This window comes from Cenococcum geophilum, assembly GCF_001692895.1.
Source record: "Cenococcum geophilum 1.58 unplaced genomic scaffold K441scaffold_8, whole genome shotgun sequence".
In the NCBI taxonomy this organism is placed as follows: Eukaryota; Fungi; Ascomycota; class Dothideomycetes; order Gloniales; family Gloniaceae; genus Cenococcum; species Cenococcum geophilum.
The window spans coordinates 227,573-245,901 of record NW_027137566.1 but is presented as its reverse complement, the minus strand read 5'-3'; the positions used below and the strand labels follow the sequence as shown (position 1 = coordinate 245,901).

The window sequence follows — 18,329 nt, the reverse complement described above, 5'->3', positions numbered from 1 at the left end:
TGGTTTGGATCTATCGCTACTTACTCAGGTTCGGTGGGTAGAAGCGCGTAGGCATTTACGGCATTCTGGCGCGCAGGGTAGGCTTGGATGGGGTGTTTGATATGCTTCACGTTTATAGAGCGGGGTTGTTGGTTTGGGGTTTTTATTTAATGGGTCTGGGTTGCAAGAAGAAAGGGGGGGGCGGATGTTGGATTGGGGTATTGCTAATGGAAATGACTATAACCTGAACTGTGTGAATCAAACTAGATTGGAGCGCGCTACGAAAGTAAACGCCTACCCCTCAATCCAAATCCAAACCCAAAGCCCCCTCTCTACCGAAGACCGAAATGCCCACTCTGTGTAGAGAGCGAGGTGTGCGTATTATACATTACTCAACCCGAGGACTTTTAATACACGTCTAAGCCACCTCGCTCTATTGCCATCGTCCCTCGCAAACGAGCCTCGCCACCAATCATCCTTTTCGTGCTTCATGCTGCATGCGTCCGCTCCTCCACGCCTTCAGCGAGATGATATCCAGCACCGCGGCCCCACCTACCCGTCCATCCCCCACTCCTGCGCCTCGTCCGCTACCCCCACGCCCGCTCCGGGATCTATGGCTCCGACTCCCACTCCTCCAACTTCCACTCCTACTCCCACCACCGCCGCACCCCGCGTCGCCCATCCCGGGTCCCCGCCGAGGTCCCCGCCGAGGTCCATCGCGGCGGCGTTGCGCGGGTAGGGGTGCGCCGGGGGGTTGAAGGGGTTGGGTTGGGGCGGGTGAGACTGGAAGGATGAGGAGGGCGTCGAGTGGTGTTGTAGTGGGAAAGGGTATTGTTGGTGTTGGCGTTGGTGTTGGTGCTGGTGTTGATGCTGGTGCTGGTGCTGCTGGGGGAGTTGCTGAGGGGGGTGGGGCAGGATGTGTTGGTGCGGTTGCGGGAAGAAGGGAGAGGAGGGCTGTTGGTGGTGGTGTTGCAGGTGATGCTGCTGCTGCTGCTGCTGCTGCTGGTACTGATGTTGCTGAAGCTGCGGTTGCTGTTGCTGTTGCTGCTGTTGTTGTTCCTGCCGTTGTTGTTGCTGTTGCTGGATAGGCTGGTGAGATTGAGGCTGAGGTTGTGGATAGGAATGAGAGTGAGGGTGCAGATCCCGCCCAGCCATGTCCCAGCCCAGCGGCGCGAACAGCTCGGGCCTGAAGCTCTGCAGCCCGGGATCCTCGAGCAGCAGCATCCCCGTGTTGCCCATAACCGTGTCCATTGGTCCTTCCATACCCATCGCCCCTCCCACATCCATACCCGCCATGCCCGCCTCACCCTCCGCGGCCTCCTTCTCACGCCGTCGTAAAAGCGCCAACGCCCAGCTCACGCGCCCGACGGCCAGTTCGGCCAGCTTGTGCACGCCTTTTCGCTCCAGCTCGACGAAGACGGCGTAGGCGCGCTCGACGCGCGGAATGTTCGCCAGGTCCCCTGTTTCCAGCGCGTCTAGCAGCAGGATCATGCAGCTGTTGAAGGCCTGCTGGCCCATGTTCCAGCAGATGAGGGCGGCGGGGACGCGATGGTAGAAGAAGAGGAAGGCGGAGAGGAGGGCGGTGGATGACGAGATGACGAGAGCGCGGCCGCGTAGGAGCGGCGACGTCGGGGACGGCGGCGCGGGCCCCGGGGGCATCAAGGTTGGGGGCCCCGTTGTGGGTTTAGGCGTTGCGGTCGTCGTGCCAGCGGCTGGCGAGTGCGACGTCGAACTCCGGTCGTCGACGCGCTGCCGGTTGAGCAGGATTAGGTAGTTGTGCGTTTTGCCGTAGAAGACTACGGGAATTGGTTAGCGGGGGCCTGAGTGTGGAAGGAGGGGCAAGATTTACCGGCTGCCATGGCGTCGAGCGGCCATTCAGGGATTTCTTTGCTTTCATCCAGCCAGGACTCGTCGAACTGGAGCATCTCGGGCATCGCGTCCCACAGCGCTCGCAGCCTGTCTGTGAAGTTGTCGATTTTCCCATTGGTGAGCCGATCGCTGCTGAGGATCTGTCTCGCCAACACCGTGAGCTGGTTCACGAACTCGTCTAGCCGTAAGATTATCGGGTTCGTGGTAAGAGGCTCTGGTGGTAAGCAGTCCCCGATGCCGCTGATGCCGAGCGGACGGCCTAGGGTCATGGAGTACTGCTGGTCCATGTGCAGCATCCACCACCACAGCATCTGCCGCAGAGCGCATTCTCGCGGCGGCGGGGCGGGATCGAGATACTTGGGATTGCGGTGCAGGCCAATGGAATGGGCGAGGCGGATCGTGAGGCCAAATAGCGTCCATGCGTCGAGGAAACGTCCGCTGTTCGTCAGGTATGGCCCGATCATGATCAACGTCTGGATAGCAAGTAGCGTGGGACGGTTCATGAAGGATGCCATGCGTAGAGCCTGCATTGCCGCTGCGACTGTAGTTGCGGTGTCAATGTTGCGCTCGAGTTAGAATAGACCAATCATTTTCTTACCGTAGACGTCCCCTTTTTTCGACTCTGCTTCCATGGCGCCTTCAACCCACTTGCCGCCACACTTGTCAAAGACGCCATTCTGCGATCCTTGAGCAAGCGCGGCAAAAAGCAGGGCAAGCATGTCAGGAAATGTCTCTGCATTTTTCTGGGAGTCGGATAAGAACCGCTCGACCTCGATGGCGGTGATTTCGTCGGGCATATGAGGAAACGAGTAGCTCTGCGCGCGGCATTGGAATGTCTCGAGATAACCCAGAAGCTCATCCCTCGGAGGCAAACAATTCAAAAGAGCCGGGATGCAAGCCTGCGGGTACGCCGGCCACATGGTTGCGAATGGAAACGCGGGGGGGTTCTGCGGAGCATAGATGTCTGCGCCCCGTGGCATGGCATGCGTCAAGGACTGCGGGCCGACCTGGAGATTGGCGAACTACGCGCACGATGAGAAAAAGGGGACTTTCGCGGTTGAAGATGAGAAGGTTACGAACATCATTGATGACATTGGCCAGGCTAGGACTCCCAAAATACAGATTGTCCGACTTCTCCTGGCTCTTGAACCTCTTTTGCCGCGAACTCGCGCTCCTCTTCATCGCCCGCTTCCACGGCGTCTCCACCATAGGACGATCTGAAGACGTGGGCCGCTCATTTTGCTCGTCTGTTAGTGGAAATGCTCCTGCGCGTAGAAGCTCTTTCAGGCGGAGATTCTCTGCGCGCAGTTTACGAAGCTCGTAGGACTGTTGGATAGGGCTGTAGTCGCCGCCCTCGGCAACCACAAAGTGGCACTCTTTCGGCTGCCCACGAGCGCAGCACGCTGAGCAAGGCTTGGTGCGATCACACTTCGTATATGAGTGAGTCGAGAGTACGGGGCAAGACGCTGTGTCCCAGTGGTTTTTTTGGGGGAGCTTACCTTGACCTTGCGCTCACGACATTTGGTACATGACAGCAGCTGGCGGGGTTGCTGGGGCTGCTTCTTCTTGTTGGCGTCGTTGACTGTTAGTGTTTCGTCGGCAGGACGGACATTCTCGGTCAACGAGGATGAGCTAGGAGGTTGGATCGTCATTGTGACCTACGACGGGAAGCACCTTTTGTCCAGTCAGATGCTGGGATAAAAAAAAAAAAGCTTCGCAGTGCGTTATGAGTGAGACTTGCAGTATAGGAAAAGTTCGGAGAAGCTCGAATGGACCGGAGAAGTGCGGTCTAGATGGACCCTGCGAATATATAGATATACACCTATAGGGATTTTAATAGTATATCATCATCCAGATAGCCCAGCTCGAGCAGCAGCCGTCTTTACTCGTACGCTCCGCAAACATGGCACCCCCCGAGCCATCTTACAGGAGATCCCGTCTTCCCCCCTTGCTCCGACCCAAGAACCAGGTTACGAGCTCAATGGCTCAATTCGCAGTGTCACTCCTGGGACGGATCGACCAGTTGACTCGCGTGGTCAGGCTGACCTGCTGCATTTGGCCCACACGGTCGGCTTCCGGGTTCGTCACCATGGATTCAGTTTGGCAGGCCGATCTGTGGCAGATAACGTGGCTGCAGCAGATATCGCCAAGCAGCCAGCAGACCACAGGCAGAAGCCAACAGCTCCCGCATCAAAGAGGCCGACAGGCGGGCGACGAGTGGGCATCGAGTGGTTGCCCTTTAGCTGGGAAGGCAAGACGGCGGGCAAGACAGCCTGTTACACTTATTCCACACCCCCAATCGCCCCCATCCTAACCCGCACAGCCCAACATGACAGCCATTGCAGCACATCTCGAGTCCGTTCGGATCGTTATTTGGCCCATTCTGGCGGGCCGATCCTTTTTGCCATGGCGACAACTCACCACAGACCCTGCCCCACATCCAAGATCTACACCCAGCACCACCACCACCAGCAAGCACCGATTCGAGCCAGACGTGCACGATTCATGCATTCTAGAGTCTGGCCCCGCCGGTAGTGTCTTCGATATGTCGAAATCTTGTTCAGTCCGATATGACTCGCCGCCAATGCGCATGGTTGGTCATCTCCCGCAGCCGCTGGCGAGTGTGGCTTGACCGCCATCTGTCTTGTTCCGCGGATCGTCACTGTCGGATGCGCATCAACCAGAAACTTACCATGNCCAATTCTCAGAGTCGCCACTTTTAGCACGCCCTGCACCGCCTGGCACCGCCCTGCATCGTCCGAAAGTCTTTTTCCCTCCGATCCCCAAGCATCGTGCACCACGAGCTGGAATCTTCCGCCGCATCTCTTGTACACGCGTGCCAAAGGATCCATTTCGTCAAACGTCACACAAGAAAACACCATACCCACCATGTCCAGCATCGAGCAGACCTTTCCGCCGGGTCTGGTCGTGCTACGGCGTGACAGGATGGGTGGCCTGGGCCCATCCCAAGGGCACCGAAGCCCCGCTGCACAGTTGCAGACGTCCGACGCCTCCGCAATCGTGAAGCTGTCCGAAGACCGTGGTCTGGAAGACGCGGTGAAACCTTATGGCAAAAGGAAGCTGACGTCTCGACCCTTCGCAAAACTTGGTATTCGAAGCCCGGCTGATCGTCGGTCAACTGTGGACATACTATTGATATCTGACGCCTTGGCGGATTGCTAATGTACATTTGAAAAGCCGTGAAAACGTCACTGGACGCCGCCTCTTTTTTTTTGGGGGGGAAGGAGGTGGGCTTTCAACCGCAAAAATTCTGTCCGATCCGAGCTATCCTTCCGCCTCCCTCGAGATCAACCGAATCGGAACCACTTGCTTATATTGATAGTACAAATGAACCCTTACCAATCGAGTCTCCCAGCAGTCCCCGACCTTTGCTGCCGGCAGCCCCAGAGTCTCTGGTAACTCCATGTTGAATTCAACCGACCAATCAGTAGAGATGGTTGAATGCCAGAATTGATCATTGTAAACTCTAGTTACGATGACTTTAATTGTTTCAGGTAGTGACAATTCGTTGAAGCTGTGCGCGCGATGGAAGAACTGGGCTTGCCAGAACCGAGTAGAGTTAAATTTAACCTTTGAGATGAGGCGCTCTCGCGGAATCAACGTAGTCATGATCTTGATCATCTTTGGGGTCTGAAAAGCAAGGTATTTGCTTTCCTTGCTCCCCACAAGACTACGACCTGTCACTGCCTCTTCCCGCAGCGCGCTTTCGATCTGCCAATGTGTAACCATGTCCCCATACCGGCGAAGAGGGCTTGTGACTTTCGCGTAGTGTGGTAGTCCAAGGACGCCATGCGGGATCGATGTAGTGGACGGGAGAGTCTGGCCCGCGAAGACTTTCAGGTACTCTATCCCAACATGCATAGGCAGTACTCCATCTGCATCATACGCAGGCTCTAGAACTTCCTTTTTGAACCGCTGAACAGACATATTGAATGATTTTCGTGCCGTACCCCTATATACGAGGGGGATGTTCCGTTCGGCGCACCAGGATGCTCCTATTTCGCAAGCCAGCAACATCATCTCCTGGACCATGATGTTTTTGCGGGTTCTCTCATCGAACCAATTGACAAATGGCTTCGCGTACAATTCAATGACCGGGTCTCCTTCCACAAATCGAGCTTTTTCACGAGACGGTCTGGTCCAGCCTAGACCTGGACGGTTATAACTTTCGTAAACCGCAGCCTCAGCTCTCGTCATCTCAAAAAAAACACCTCCGGCTTCCTTACGCTTTTGGCGGCGTGCATTGGCTAGCATGTTTAGGATGTTTAGGTCTTTGATCTGATCCGGGTGGAATTTATCTCGCATACGACGTCGTGCTTCGGGTTTCTTTGGAACCTCTCCACCGACCGTCATGATTATTTCCTCCTCTTCTTGCAAACAGAGGTAGCGGGACAGCGTGGCTGGGGTCATATTTACCACTGTTCGAGCCGTGCCAGGTTGGATTTTAGTCTCTTGAATATTGCCTGCAGAGTCCATCCTGGCACTGAAAGTGAGAACGGGCCGACCGGGCGCAATGCTGAAGTGTTGGGTGCTGCTCCATTGCGGCATCATTGGGTATGCCCGTTCTGGCGTGTAGACGGTTTCTGTCATATGTGCAGCAAGCTTGGCTAACGCATGGTCTTTGTTGAAGAACGCTGTTGGGTTCGCAACGTGGACGTGGACCCAGTATTCTGCCTGTGAGCCGGTTTTACCCTCGACTCTGGCTATCGAGAGACCGTCGTCTATCTCCATGGCTCCTTCATCATCAATGCAGTATATCGTCTGTCCAGCCCAATTCACACGCATGTCCGCCATCGAATCGTGAAAGCCAGGATCATTACGAATCAACTGCGCCCTGGTGTTTATTAACTCCACTTGGCGTGAGAACCGCGATGTCGGTAGCATCAGGCCTTCGTCATACGCGATCCTGTTTTCATACGGTACCAAGACCCCGATCTCTTGCAGAAACATGTATCCAGTTTCCCGTGAGTGATCATAGTCTTCGTAGCATCCAACTGCACGGAGAATCATTGGTCCAATAGAGAGAAATTGTGGCAAGCCTCTGAACTTCACCGATAGTGACCATGACTCCAGGAAAGAGATTATAAGCCGATCCGCGTCCGTGAATTCTTGGCTTTGGACCGTTCGAACCGCATTTGACGATTCTGTGATAGGGAATCGCTTCTTGCTTGGGCCTACACCCCCAGAATCAGTGGGCTCTCGCATTCCTCGGCTGATGGAGATTAGCTCTCGAGCCTTAGCCGCGAATCTGTCCACTAGAACCGCCCCTTGGCTGTGTTGTTCTGGTCTCAGTATTTTCGAGCGTTTCACCGCTTTGTCTCTGCTTGCCTGGGCTAAGTAGTCTTGATAGTCTCGCATCCAGTCCCGGACAAGTTCCACGGCTTCCACCTCATTCTTTACCCTGATTGAGTAGAGGCCAGTGACACGTTGGTTTCGTGAGTCAGACCAGATACTGAATCCAGCACGTAAGAGTGCTTTGCGTGCCGCGAGTAACATAGCTGTTGTAGGGATGAATTGTTCTCTCTCAGATCCTTGAGGTCCAAGAAGTTTCCAAGTTATCGATTCCAACGTTTTCGAGTATAAACTGCTGACCTTAGACAGCGTGGCGTATGCGCTATCGAGAATGGATGCATTATCTCGATAAACTTTTTCGGATTCACGCCAGAGGTCAAGGAGTCTTTCTAATATTGGCGCACCAACTTCACGCGGAACACCAATATCGAAATCGATTGACTTATTGAGGAGTTCTGGTGTAAGCTCCTTGGTGGGCAGGTATGGCAAGATCTTGTCAAGTAATGATCGACCTATGAAGCTGGGAATGACAAATTGGGCAGCTTGTTGGTCTCGGTGAACGTACTTTCCAGTCATTGTATAGAACTGAGCCTGTGACCCAATGCTTTGGACATAAACACTAAGTATAGGCTCACGATTCGCCTGACTAAAGTGATGTGAGTCATTCCTATGAAGTCAATAGAATTAAGAAAAGAAAGACCTACAATATCTCAGCGAGATCACCAGGTTGCAAATAAAGTGAAGTCGTATGTAAATCTGTAACGGTTTCATATTCCTCGGTCTCATCATCCTCATAGGACTGGGTATTGCTTGCTTCAGAAGAACCTATTCTTGTAAGGTCGTTGGTCACATCACGAACCCGTGGGTGATTTTCAAAGGAGCTAAGAATATCGAAGTTCGGGGTACCATTTTTCTCTTGCCACTGCTGTAGCCGCTCCCGAATCGTTGGCTTCCTCTCTAATAGAGAATTTATCGGTGGCGACAGAGAAGTGGACATAGGTGTAGACGAGAATGTCGTCTGCTGGGGGCGCTGTGAGGTCAAGTCAGCCAGGTTGGAGGTCTTAGATACTGAGAGCAACGTACAACTCTAGAGCTATGGAATGATCTTTTTTGGTGCGAGATCGCTTCCGCCTGCTTGCCCAATGCAGGCCGTGTTTTGCCCAACGATTCTAAAGCATGGGAATGAAGGTCTGCGGAAAGACTTCTTGTGGATTCGCCAGATACCTCTTGAGTTGTTGAATCATTGTTGATTTCTGATTTGGAAGAATACAGTTCCAACAGCTCCCATAAATTCTCCTCTGGTTTATTAAAAGGCACCTTTCGATAGCCTGGGCCATAAGGGTGATATGTGACTGATGGCTCTATCTGAGGTCGATTTTTGACTAGTGGCTGTTTCCTAGACCGATACGTGATCAATGGCTTTCTCGGAGATTGATTTTTAAGATGATATTCCATCGCCAGCTTTCTTTTAGGATTATGCTCGGTCTCCAGCTTGGTCTCCAGCGTTCTATGAAACGAAATCCTGACCTCTGGCCTTTCATGATGGTAAAGTCCAACTACTGGTACTTCTGTCGCTACCTTTCTCATTTGAAATTCACCAAACGGTGTCTGAAGTCTCCTCCGCCACTGTATTGCTCTCGGTTTCTCCCTCAGGGAGAAGATTTTATTTTCCTGTCCACCAGCAACCTGATCATCTTGTAATTCAGGGCTTAGGTTCTTCTGCCGGGTGTTGAGAGGTTTTCGTTCAAGGTCAAGGTTGGGTCTGGGAAGTGGTGCTTTTTGAATCTGAGATTTTTGCTGCCGGATCTGTGCCCAATGCTCAGGGCGTAAAGGTAAGCCTTCTACAGGAGGTGGTGATTCAATGGCATTGAAGACCGGAGGTTCATGAACAGAAGAGGATGATGTAGGGTGAAGGTTGGATAGATGGCGGAGTTGACGGCGCTGCTTAATGATGCAGCTCCAACAGGCCGTTGAGAAATCAGTGGTTCGAAGAGCAGCAGCATTGGGCCTAGGCATATCGTGTTGAGTGCAGAAAACAACTCGCCGTCGCAACTTGCCATCTCCAAGAATTTCCCAACGCTAGACCCAGTCGAGAAAGACGATGATGACTATTGCCAAGACTGAGTAGAGAAGCCGCGACTGCCTCAACACCACGTCCAAAAAATCTCTGCATTTCGTTTCTCACAGGCACACCATAACTACTAGCAATAGCGCTACCCAGACTAACATAACTTGAGCAGTTTTTATTCGAATACTCAAGGTGGCTTTCGGTGTAAATGGCTTAGGAAATTTCAGAGTAAGCCAGCTTTCACAACTTTCGCACCTTTCTCTATGATGATCTCCAAAAATAGCATGTATTATCCGAAGATTGCTTTCAAGTAACGTTTCTGCGGAATTTCAAATTATATCTGATTATTCCCCAATGCTTCTGTCACGCACCCGCTTTATATTTAGGGAAGTTATTAACAGATTACAAAATTCAGTCTCCGTGAAATGGCAAACCCAAAACCTCCTGCAGGGCAGTTTGCTCTACTTTACTTTGCAGCCGCCTCCTCCTTCACTAAGAGAAACTCCGAAAATATCCCTGCTCCTGTCCGTGCAGCGGAGTTATTTGAGCTTCTGGAAGGAAAATATCCCGGAATAAGAGGCAAAGTCCTCAGCAGCTGTGCAGTTACTGTCAACCTCGAATACATTGATTTGGATGGTGAGGATGCGGCGGATATGGATTTGGTGATCAAGGCTGGCGACGAAGTTGCTATCATTCCTCCCGTGAGCTCTGGATGACAACTTGCCCTCGCCCTCTAACTTATTACGCCACTTAGAGGCCCTCTAGATTCTCGTAGTGGACGGTGGTGCGCCTTGAGATCCAATTATATCCGACTGTAGCTCGCTGCCATCCAGCTCTCCATTATTGTACAAACACTATCATTCATCTGTCAACCAACTGTCACACGTATATGTAATCTCGCTGGGTACCAAACTTCCCATCTGGTTTCAATGAGATCTCCAAGGCGACCTCGGAATGGCACTAGCGACTGGAGCTCTACCCACAGAGACCCGATTGTAGTTCCCGATGCATTGACAACGCGGAGAGATTCCTGCTATAGACTCTCCCATACATCATTATAAAGGTGTACACGCAAAGAGCCATTCGCTTAGCTCGCACCACGCCATGTGTATTTTGGATAAGCATCTAAAGCACTTTAGAACTAAATATGAAAGCTGACTTGAATGGTTTTCTTGGTTTCCGGAGCTATTTTTGAGGTCACACCTAGAGCATCAAACCGAGTGGAAGCCTCAACGGCGCATGGAATTCTTCATGTAATTGTGGTGGCTATGTATCCGAGCATGTCAGACTCCAGTATGATTGTTCGATAGAATAGCTCTATCAGGCTCTTGAGGCCTTGATTTTGGCGGAAAATCCAAATCCAAGTCATTCTCAACCATCTTCATTGCTTTCTGTTAAGTGATGACCAGCGGTTGATCGTCTTGAGCGTAATAATTTTAGGTTGTGGAGTAATTTACCACCAAAGCTGTTTCTTGGGGGAATATTGTTCGATTTACGGCGCCTTCCACATATCATCCTGGAGTAATTTGAAGCAGCTTTCTGTCCCGTCGGCGAAGCATACTGCGAAGTTACCCAGTGTATTGAAAAATCTGTAGTATTTTGATCGAAAAATAGTCATTGCATGCTCCGAAGAAATTCATGTCCTCAAACATTCTAGACAAAAATACAAAGCATCGAAGCAGAAGAATCGTTTCCGTCGCCCAACCGAGCCCGACCTTTCTCCAAGTAGGGAGCAGGCAGCAGGCAGCACGTACTCCTGAATCAGGGAAGCAGGCTGGCCAGATTGGGTTGCGGTCCATTGATTCTCGAGAGCTTACGAACCAACTGCTCGTCTGCGCCTTGCGGCTACCGTACATTTTATGATTCAATCGCAACACAGCGGAAACACAGTCAACCACCGGTCGGACATCTACATGTTTCATCCATCTTCTCGGAACTCTACGAATGAACAGTCATTCCGAGTAACTTCTCTGAGGTCAGCCTCGTGGTCCGCGAAACGGTATTTGTCGTTTAAACTCCCAACTTCCCAAGATCTCCGTCGCGGACTTTGTGAGAAACCGATATCCCGACCTTCGACGAGAACCGACTTCAACCTTCACCCAAAAAATGGCCGATCCAATCGATCCTAGATTGCAGTATACCTCCTTGCCGCCTCGTGCAATCCCACAGTCGTATACTGCGAGCTCGACCCTCCAGAACAATGGCGCTGCTCATCAACCGTACTATCTCCCCGCCACGAACCATCAACACGCCCCACCCTCAACCGCCCTCGATCCTACGCTCGAAGAACCCTCGCCAGGCTTGCAGGAGGCGTCAACAGATAATGAGAATGATGCAGATGGTGACCACGATGAGTGAGTAATACTGCATTTGCTCTAGCATGCTCTTTCGCTTCATGCGATCACATTGATCATTTACGTCGACAGGAGGATGCCTACTTGCTGAGCGTTTGAGCGTGTGCTAATCCATTTAAAGTTCCTCCGCTAAATCCCCTAGAGACCTAAAAAGGCCACGAGCCTGCGATTCGTGTAGAGGTCTAAAGGTACGTTGGGAAAATCGTGGTACACTATTATGGCGACTGAACATAATCAGGTGCGATGTGATCAAGATCCAAACCATCCCGAACTTCCGTGCCGACGTTGCGCAAAGGCAAACAGGCAGTGGTAAGACCCTTTTGAGGGTGATTGAGTGCTCGAGTATTGGCTGACGGTAAAACCAGCATAACGACCCCTCCCACAAGAAAGCGACAAAAGAAGGCCGACAGTCGAGTGGCAGAATTAGAGAGGAAGATTGATGCTTTAACGGCTACATTACACGCTCAAAAGTCCGGAGGTCCTGGGGATAATCGGCCTTATTCAGCACAGGTATCGCCTGCCTATGAACCAGCACCGCCCCAGCTTCAAGGTGACCAGCGCTCCTACAGAAGTGGGACAGAGAGTCATGAATGGGGATTATCAAACAGACTCTCAGAGCCATCAATGAACTATGTGTCCTCTGGAGTACCAAATCGTAGCCCTAACAACAAGAGAAGAAGGATAGAGGAAGGAAATAGCAATACAGTGAGTTGCTCCCAGAGGATCGGATTATAGCTTTCGCTCCGTTTACTTGAACTAATTAGTTCCAGTCGACCATACCAGAAGATATGGAGGATATGCACAAAGATATGGCCGAAAACCCAGATTCGAACTCCAACGACACCAACTGGGGAAAGATGAAACGCGGTTACAAAAAGGTGTTCCAAGCTGATCATTCCTATATCAACGGACTTATTGACAACCTCATGGATGCCGACACTGCCGAAATAATATTCAATCATTACGTAAATGATATCTGCCCTCATTTCCCGGCGGTTCCTCTTGCGCCTGGCACAACAGTTAAAGAAGTTAGGGAAAAGAAGCCTTTACTTTTCCTCGCGATTCTTGCCGGATCTTCACACGGCAACACTGAACAAATAATTAATCAAGATGTTCAGAGAGAATTAACGAAGTTGCTGAAAGATCAGTTTGCCGATATCATATGGCGTAACGGAGAGAAGTCACTGGAAATAGTCCAAGCCCTTCAACTAGGCGTTCTATGGTATGCGTTCCACTAGAAATTATATTCCATTAATTCTACGTATTCTATGCTCTGGAACCGCACTGAATGTTTTGAATCAGGTACCGACCACCACTTCATTACGAACAACACAATTTCTATATGATGGTCAATTGTGCTGCGGTCATGGCTTTGGATCTTGGCCTCGGAAGGCGACCAACTCCGAACGTCCTAAAACTGAATGTCGGCCCATTCACGAGAAGCCATCCTAATGCCAATAGTATTGAAGCACGTCGAACATTCATTGTCTGTTATTACCTTTGCATGAGCATTGCGATGGTTCTAAGGCGCCCAATTCTTCTTCGTTGGACGAGATACATGGAGGAAAGCGTAAACATGCTTGAAACATCGCCCGAGGCACTTCCTTCTGACCGCATCCTTTGCCAGCATGTCAAGATGGCTCATATTGGGGAAGAAATATCTGCGCAATTCTCAATGGATGATCCATCCTTAGATATAGGCATATCTGAACCTAAGGTCGTATACGCTCTCAAAGTCTTTGAGAACGAACTTAAGACCTTACAAGCTCAAAGGCCAAAAGACAATGATCGTAAGTTTCATGTCTCATTAGCATTGAGTCAAGAAAATAGCCACTAGATGAGATAAAACCATGCATTCTTTTATTTCCAAGACCGCTGACTTCGATTAGCTGCAATTCGACTTGCAGAACATGTCACCAATCTCTACATCCATGAGATTGCTCTTCACAACCAATCTGGTCCAGACCCCCAAACTCCTTTCAAACAAGAAAGTTACACCAAAGTGGGTAAACAGGATCTAGTCGGCCCTGCCCATATCGCGGCTCTCGGAGAATGCCTTACGGCAACCCATGGGATATTGGAGACGATTCTAAATGTTCCATTAGACATTCTTCTCACCCTACCTGTCATCTTCTGTAAGTTTCTACAAAAATCTCCCCTGAAATTATTCCATACTCATACTTTCAGGTGTGCGAGCTATCTATGCTATTGTATGCCTCATGAAAATGTGGGTTTCAGTGACGAGCCCTAGTGATATGGGCAATATTATCAACAAAGACGACTTGCGAATTGAATCATACACGGAACAGCTGGTTCAACTGTTCAATACAATCGTCTCGAGAGATGCACAAAGCCCACATGGCAAGTTTTACTTTGTCGCCAAGCGCCTGCAGGAAAAGTTCTCGCAGATCAAAGAAGGTGCCGCCAAAGGTGACGCGCCGGGATTCTGCTCAGGCGGCTCGCATGACGAAGAACGTCCCACCGCCGCCCCGGATCAGAAACCGGTTCCAAAGTCGCGTTCAAAACCCAATTCAGCTACTCAAACGCCGTTACATCTGCTGTCCGAAGTGGCCATGGGTAGTAGTGGCTCCTCACCTGTTCCACAACAACGCCAACACCAACACCAACAACTCCATCAGCAGCAGCATCAGCAACAACAAGCTCTGCAAACCCAGCAGCAAACCCAGCAACCAACTCCTCAGACCGCGCCGGCGTGGTACAATACTGGCATTGCCACTTCTCAAACACCCGATCTTCTATCTATGGGGACTGGGACGGGCTTTGATCCTACTTTTGATTACTCAAATTTTGACTTTAACATCGGCATCGATGCTGATATTTCTGCTCTGTTCGTCCCAGATGGGATGCTATGGAATTATACAGATCCAAGCATGCAGAGTTATAGTGTGAACTGGTAGATTGACATCGTCACGATACGCGGAGAGATGTTGTGGGCGCCACTGCTTTACTTGTGCCATTTCATGTCACGGACATTATGACTCTTGGGCTGCTTTGTCGGCGCGATGGCGACGCTAAATTAATGAGCTTTTACTACTCCTCTTACTCCTGGGCTGAGAAGGTGAGGGTTTTTGGCAGGCACGGCAGAGCTAGACAGTTTACCGCTATAAGTGTATATTATATCACGCCGTCACGAAAGCTGGTAGGAAGAGAATTTACAGATCTTGTGGTTTAGTTTATGCATTGATGACCAGACGATCGTTACTACTACGACTACATTTCACCCATTTCTCATCAGACGTCTACATGATCCCCCTTACCAACATGACAACTTTTCTACCACATCAAAACCTAGCATCATTAGATTACTCCCTCAAGCCCCTTCCTCAACCAACCACATCTCCCCTACCCACCCCACGAACCCCCCGCAAACCCCGTCGACCCCAGATTCGAACTGAACCGCCTGAACCCAACACCCATGCCAATCGGCACTGACGACCTCCGACTAGGCGAGCGACGCCTCCGCCCGTCCTGCGCCGCGCTGCCCGCGCGCGACAGGCCCGGCCGCGGCCAGCGGCTCACCGGGCCCTCTTCGAACGCCATGTCGTCATCGCTCTCCAGCGCGCCCGAGGCAATCGAGCGGGTCGACGTGCGGCTGAGCAGCGTGACGGGCTCGCCGTACTCGGGCTCGGATCCCAGCGCGTCGTCGTGGTCGTCGGGTTTGGTGTCGAAGGAGGAGGCGGAGCTGGCGAGCACTTCGGTGCCTGAGTCGGCGTCGGCGTCAGAGTCGATGTCCTCGTCGGCGCCGAAGCCGGCGCCTTCGACGAGGAAGAAGGTCGGGATGGTTGTGAGGAGCGCGATGCCAGCTAGGATCCAGAAGGGCGTGATGATGTAGCCGTGCTTGACGCCGATGGTGAAGGCGCCGCCGCCAATGGCGGGACCGAGGGCGCGGCCGATTGCGGACACGCTGGTGACGATGCCGTTGAGTGTGCCTAGAGTGCGCAGGCTGCTTGCGCTGTTAGTTATGAGGATGGTGGATGTGGGATAGGCGAATATGCCGGCGAATCCCCTGACAATCAAGATAGCGAAAAGGGCAGCTTGCTTCGAGAACGTGGTCGGGAGTAGAGTTGTAAATGGTGTGATGAAGAAGACGAAGGGAAAGATCATGAAGACTAGTCTAAGGCAACGCAGTACGCCTAAGTAGTGTGCAACTGGAGGAAAGATGAAGAGCTGAATTGTCACGCAGACAATTCCCTGTATGGTAAGCAGAACACCAATTTCGCTAGAATCTATTCACCAAGTTAGCACGTCCTCTACTAGTCATGCAGAATTCCTGTGCACTTGAATGCATGCGGAGCTTGTCTTTAAGCGATTGTATCCATATACCAGGGAAATGCTCAAAGTAGTTAACTTACCAACGCCAAACCCTCCCGCAAATTTCAATGGAAGCCAAACATTTGGACTGTCTAGATCCTGTGGAGGATGATGCATGAAAACTGGAATGAGCTTTTCAGTTGTGGGTTAGCGGAAGTCAATTATATCCAAGGCAAATTTCGCTAAATACCTGGTCATATGCTATAGTATACAGTGCGAGAAGTCCATAGACTATTAAATTAATGACAGCTTGTCTGTTTAGAACGTCTCTGTAACTGGGCCTTAGTTGATGTTCGGGCGAGTTTTCTGAGTCTTGCGATGACGATTCTTCGTCGTCAATAACCTTGATGTGTGGTTTGTGGTGTGATGGTTTAAGCAAAGGCTCTCTTTCTGGGCTCTTTCTCCCCCTCAATGCGTTAAATGGCCTTTTTAGGAAATTGGTAAGTCTTCGACCTAGAATTAAGCCGTAGTCGGGAAGATCTTTACGTGTGTCGAGGGTTTCCTGGTCACAGTCAGCTAGGTTCCTGTTACACTTCTAAAAAACTCAAATATCCCATCTGTTAAGGTGCCCACTCTATTTGGTATCCTGGTTATACCCTCGTAAGTTGCTTCGGGTATCCAAGAGAATTATAAAGGTCCTCTGTATACCTCGTTCGGGACAAGTACCTGAAGTACTTCAAAAGTTACATTGCGCAGTACGGACTCAATATATTTTCCCTCGCATGTACCCACTTATGATCAACACATGAGATAGGATTCCAGAGAACAGATAAACTCACCCTCAAAAACAGGAATCCAGTAGTAATACCGATGAGGAAAATGCAAGCCGCTACAATATTTGGTAGAGCATACGGAAATCTCTCAAGAAATGAGTGTCCTCGTGGTTTCTTCGGGTCCGTGTGTAGAGGGTTTGCTAAAGCACCTCCAAGGGTCTACACGATCGACATTGTTAGGGCATTGTAATCAAGAGAAATCGATGAGGCGTAAAGTAATATTACCGGTCCGAATATAGCACCAATCGTAAAAACGAGAGGCATGATACTGAAAGCTCGAGGTTGTAATTCCTTTTCCAGAGTCAGTATGCAACCACAACCAAATTTTAGCCTTATTCACTGGCGCAGCTCACTTTCCAAGGGCACAGCTCAGCCACCGTGGTTCTTAAAATGCCCACGTTCCCCGAGCCTGCTCCCGAGAGCCCTCTTGCGACAATAGCCATTGGCAGAGATGTCGAGAAGCCCCATACAAGCGTCGTAATCATGGTATTAATCAAGCCGATGAGGATGACGGTCTTGCGCCCAAACCGATCGGAAGCGACTCCCCATGGTATACCGGTCAAGCATTGACAGAGTGAAAATATAGACGAAGTTAATCCAGCCCACCGAGCGATATCATTTTTGGGTATTCCGAAGCTCTCGATCATTTCAGGTAGGTAAGGAAAAACGCTCGTCAGAGCTATTGGTTCGGCGAAACGACATATTGCTGATAAGAGAGAATTGTTAGCTCGTTCATGGGCTTAAGAACGACCATTTAATTGGTAAAGGGCGGATGCTGCAGGGATGAGGTAAAGGGAAGAAGAGGGACTCACACAATATCACCAATTGCTTGACTGGCAAGCGTCTTTCTGTCATACCGGTGGTTCTTTGGCAGATTGGTGCATTCTGGTGGTGAGAATGCAGGCGGCAAATGAGTCAAGTAGTAACGCAGATTCTGAGAGTGGAAAACGCCTCCCGCCTCCGCCAGTGTAAGGGTGGCGCTAGCGGGTGTCACACGCCTTCCCCGAGGGGCCTTGACGCCAGCCAATCTTAATGCCAACCTCGTTCAGATTACCGAGCATAGACGTGTAAAAACTGAGGTTGGGCTGTGTGCTGGAGCATTTGTGAGAGATGGTGGGGTGTGTATAAGCTATACCAAGTCGAAGCCAAGTCGGATCAAGTACCTGCCGCCAGATGCTTTCTCATCCCACGCCGACAGCTGTACAAAAGACATAACCCTAAAACTACAGCCAGTGTGCGCGAAACACCACACATCTAATTTCGCTTTCTTGCACACTATTACAATTAAGCTTAAAAAACTACCTTTCTTGCAAGTGCACACACCTTGCTGCAAACACAGCCCTTTTGTAAGTGCACGGTGTCTACGCTGGATGGTGCACCCCTGGCCAGTTCCTAGCGAAATTGGATGTGGTGTCGGGACACCGGAACACGGCACCACGGCTAGTCCTGCATGATCAGATCACCAGGGTGAGGTTTGTGAGTTTGGCTGAGGCAGCAAGGCAGAAATTGCCAATCAGGCCTGTACCATTAAAACACAACCAAAATTATTAAGAAAAGTCTTGAATATAATATAGAGACCTTACTTTAGCCCTCTATAATATAGATTACAATAAAAAAGGTCTTTATTGTGGATATATGGAT

General features: G+C 50.7%; 5 protein-coding genes across 5 annotated transcripts; 2 read left to right on the top strand and 3 right to left on the bottom strand.

The window, feature by feature from the left end:
• Window positions 1–291: 291 nt before the first annotated feature.
• K441DRAFT_338448 (uncharacterized protein) lies at window positions 292–3,659 on the bottom strand. Its single transcript, XM_067641254.1, has 6 exons — window positions 3,590–3,659; window positions 3,348–3,522; window positions 2,929–3,276; window positions 2,447–2,870; window positions 1,829–2,389; window positions 292–1,775 (listed from the first exon to the last, which is right to left on the bottom strand). Exons 2-6 carry the CDS (start codon window positions 3,498–3,500, stop codon window positions 532–534), a joined length of 2,730 nt encoding a protein of 909 aa, XP_067507411.1. The 5' UTR covers window positions 3,501–3,522; window positions 3,590–3,659; the 3' UTR covers window positions 292–531.
• A 1,474-nt stretch (window positions 3,660–5,133) lies between these two features.
• Window positions 5,134–8,158, bottom strand: K441DRAFT_546125 (RNB-domain-containing protein; the record flags this gene model as incomplete). Its single annotated transcript, XM_067642845.1, has 2 exons — window positions 5,134–7,807; window positions 7,866–8,158. The coding sequence occupies 2 exons, from the start codon at window positions 8,156–8,158 to the stop codon at window positions 5,134–5,136; spliced, it is 2,967 nt and encodes a 988-aa protein (XP_067507410.1).
• A 1,154-nt stretch (window positions 8,159–9,312) lies between these two features.
• On the top strand, window positions 9,313–10,024 carry K441DRAFT_693779 (Molybdopterin synthase sulfur carrier subunit; the record flags this gene model as incomplete). Its single annotated transcript, XM_067652671.1, has 3 exons — window positions 9,313–9,457; window positions 9,645–9,930; window positions 9,995–10,024. The coding sequence occupies exons 2-3, from the start codon at window positions 9,655–9,657 to the stop codon at window positions 10,022–10,024; spliced, it is 306 nt and encodes a 101-aa protein (XP_067507409.1). The 5' UTR covers window positions 9,313–9,457; window positions 9,645–9,654.
• Window positions 10,025–10,933: 909 nt separating this feature from the next.
• On the top strand, window positions 10,934–14,771 carry K441DRAFT_629697 (uncharacterized protein). Its single transcript, XM_067646245.1, has 8 exons — window positions 10,934–11,583; window positions 11,705–11,771; window positions 11,822–11,892; window positions 11,949–12,288; window positions 12,354–12,805; window positions 12,886–13,373; window positions 13,473–13,718; window positions 13,771–14,771. Exons 1-8 carry the CDS (start codon window positions 11,336–11,338, stop codon window positions 14,499–14,501), a joined length of 2,643 nt encoding a protein of 880 aa, XP_067507408.1. The 5' UTR covers window positions 10,934–11,335; the 3' UTR covers window positions 14,502–14,771.
• A 98-nt stretch (window positions 14,772–14,869) lies between these two features.
• K441DRAFT_654737 (MFS general substrate transporter) lies at window positions 14,870–17,692 on the bottom strand. The gene is made up of 7 exons (XM_067647736.1): window positions 17,501–17,692; window positions 17,042–17,394; window positions 16,914–16,979; window positions 16,695–16,847; window positions 16,106–16,417; window positions 15,957–16,047; window positions 14,870–15,830 (listed from the first exon to the last, which is right to left on the bottom strand). The coding sequence occupies exons 1-7, from the start codon at window positions 17,541–17,543 to the stop codon at window positions 14,947–14,949; spliced, it is 1,902 nt and encodes a 633-aa protein (XP_067507407.1). The 5' UTR covers window positions 17,544–17,692; the 3' UTR covers window positions 14,870–14,946.
• Window positions 17,693–18,329: the final 637 nt, after the last annotated feature.

What these genes read in the sequence shown, in the direction of transcription:
- K441DRAFT_338448 (XM_067641254.1), bottom strand. Translation starts at nt 3,500, where the DNA reads ATGACGATCCAACCTCCTAGCTCATCCTCGTTGACCGAGAATGTCCGT. An exon ending in GTCGTGAGCGCAAGGTCAAG is followed by an intron (nt 3,277 to 3,347) that starts GTAAGCTCCCCC and finishes TCATATACGAAG; the next exon opens with TGTGATCGCACCAAGCCTTG. An exon ending in TGGCCAATGTCATCAATGAT is followed by an intron (nt 2,871 to 2,928) that starts GTTCGTAACCTT and finishes TCGTGCGCGTAG; the next exon opens with TTCGCCAATCTCCAGGTCGG.
- K441DRAFT_629697 (XM_067646245.1), top strand. Translation starts at nt 11,336, where the DNA reads ATGGCCGATCCAATCGATCCTAGATTGCAGTATACCTCCTTGCCGCCT. An exon ending in ATTCGTGTAGAGGTCTAAAG is followed by an intron (nt 11,772 to 11,821) that starts GTACGTTGGGAA and finishes GAACATAATCAG; the next exon opens with GTGCGATGTGATCAAGATCC. An exon ending in CACCCTACCTGTCATCTTCT is followed by an intron (nt 13,719 to 13,770) that starts GTAAGTTTCTAC and finishes TCATACTTTCAG; the next exon opens with GTGTGCGAGCTATCTATGCT.
- K441DRAFT_654737 (XM_067647736.1), bottom strand. Translation starts at nt 17,543, where the DNA reads ATGACAGAAAGACGCTTGCCAGTCAAGCAATTGGTGATATTGT. An exon ending in CAAGCAATTGGTGATATTGT is followed by an intron (nt 17,395 to 17,500) that starts GTGAGTCCCTCT and finishes CTCTCTTATCAG; the next exon opens with CAATATGTCGTTTCGCCGAA. An exon ending in CTGAGCTGTGCCCTTGGAAA is followed by an intron (nt 16,980 to 17,041) that starts GTGAGCTGCGCC and finishes ACTCTGGAAAAG; the next exon opens with GAATTACAACCTCGAGCTTT.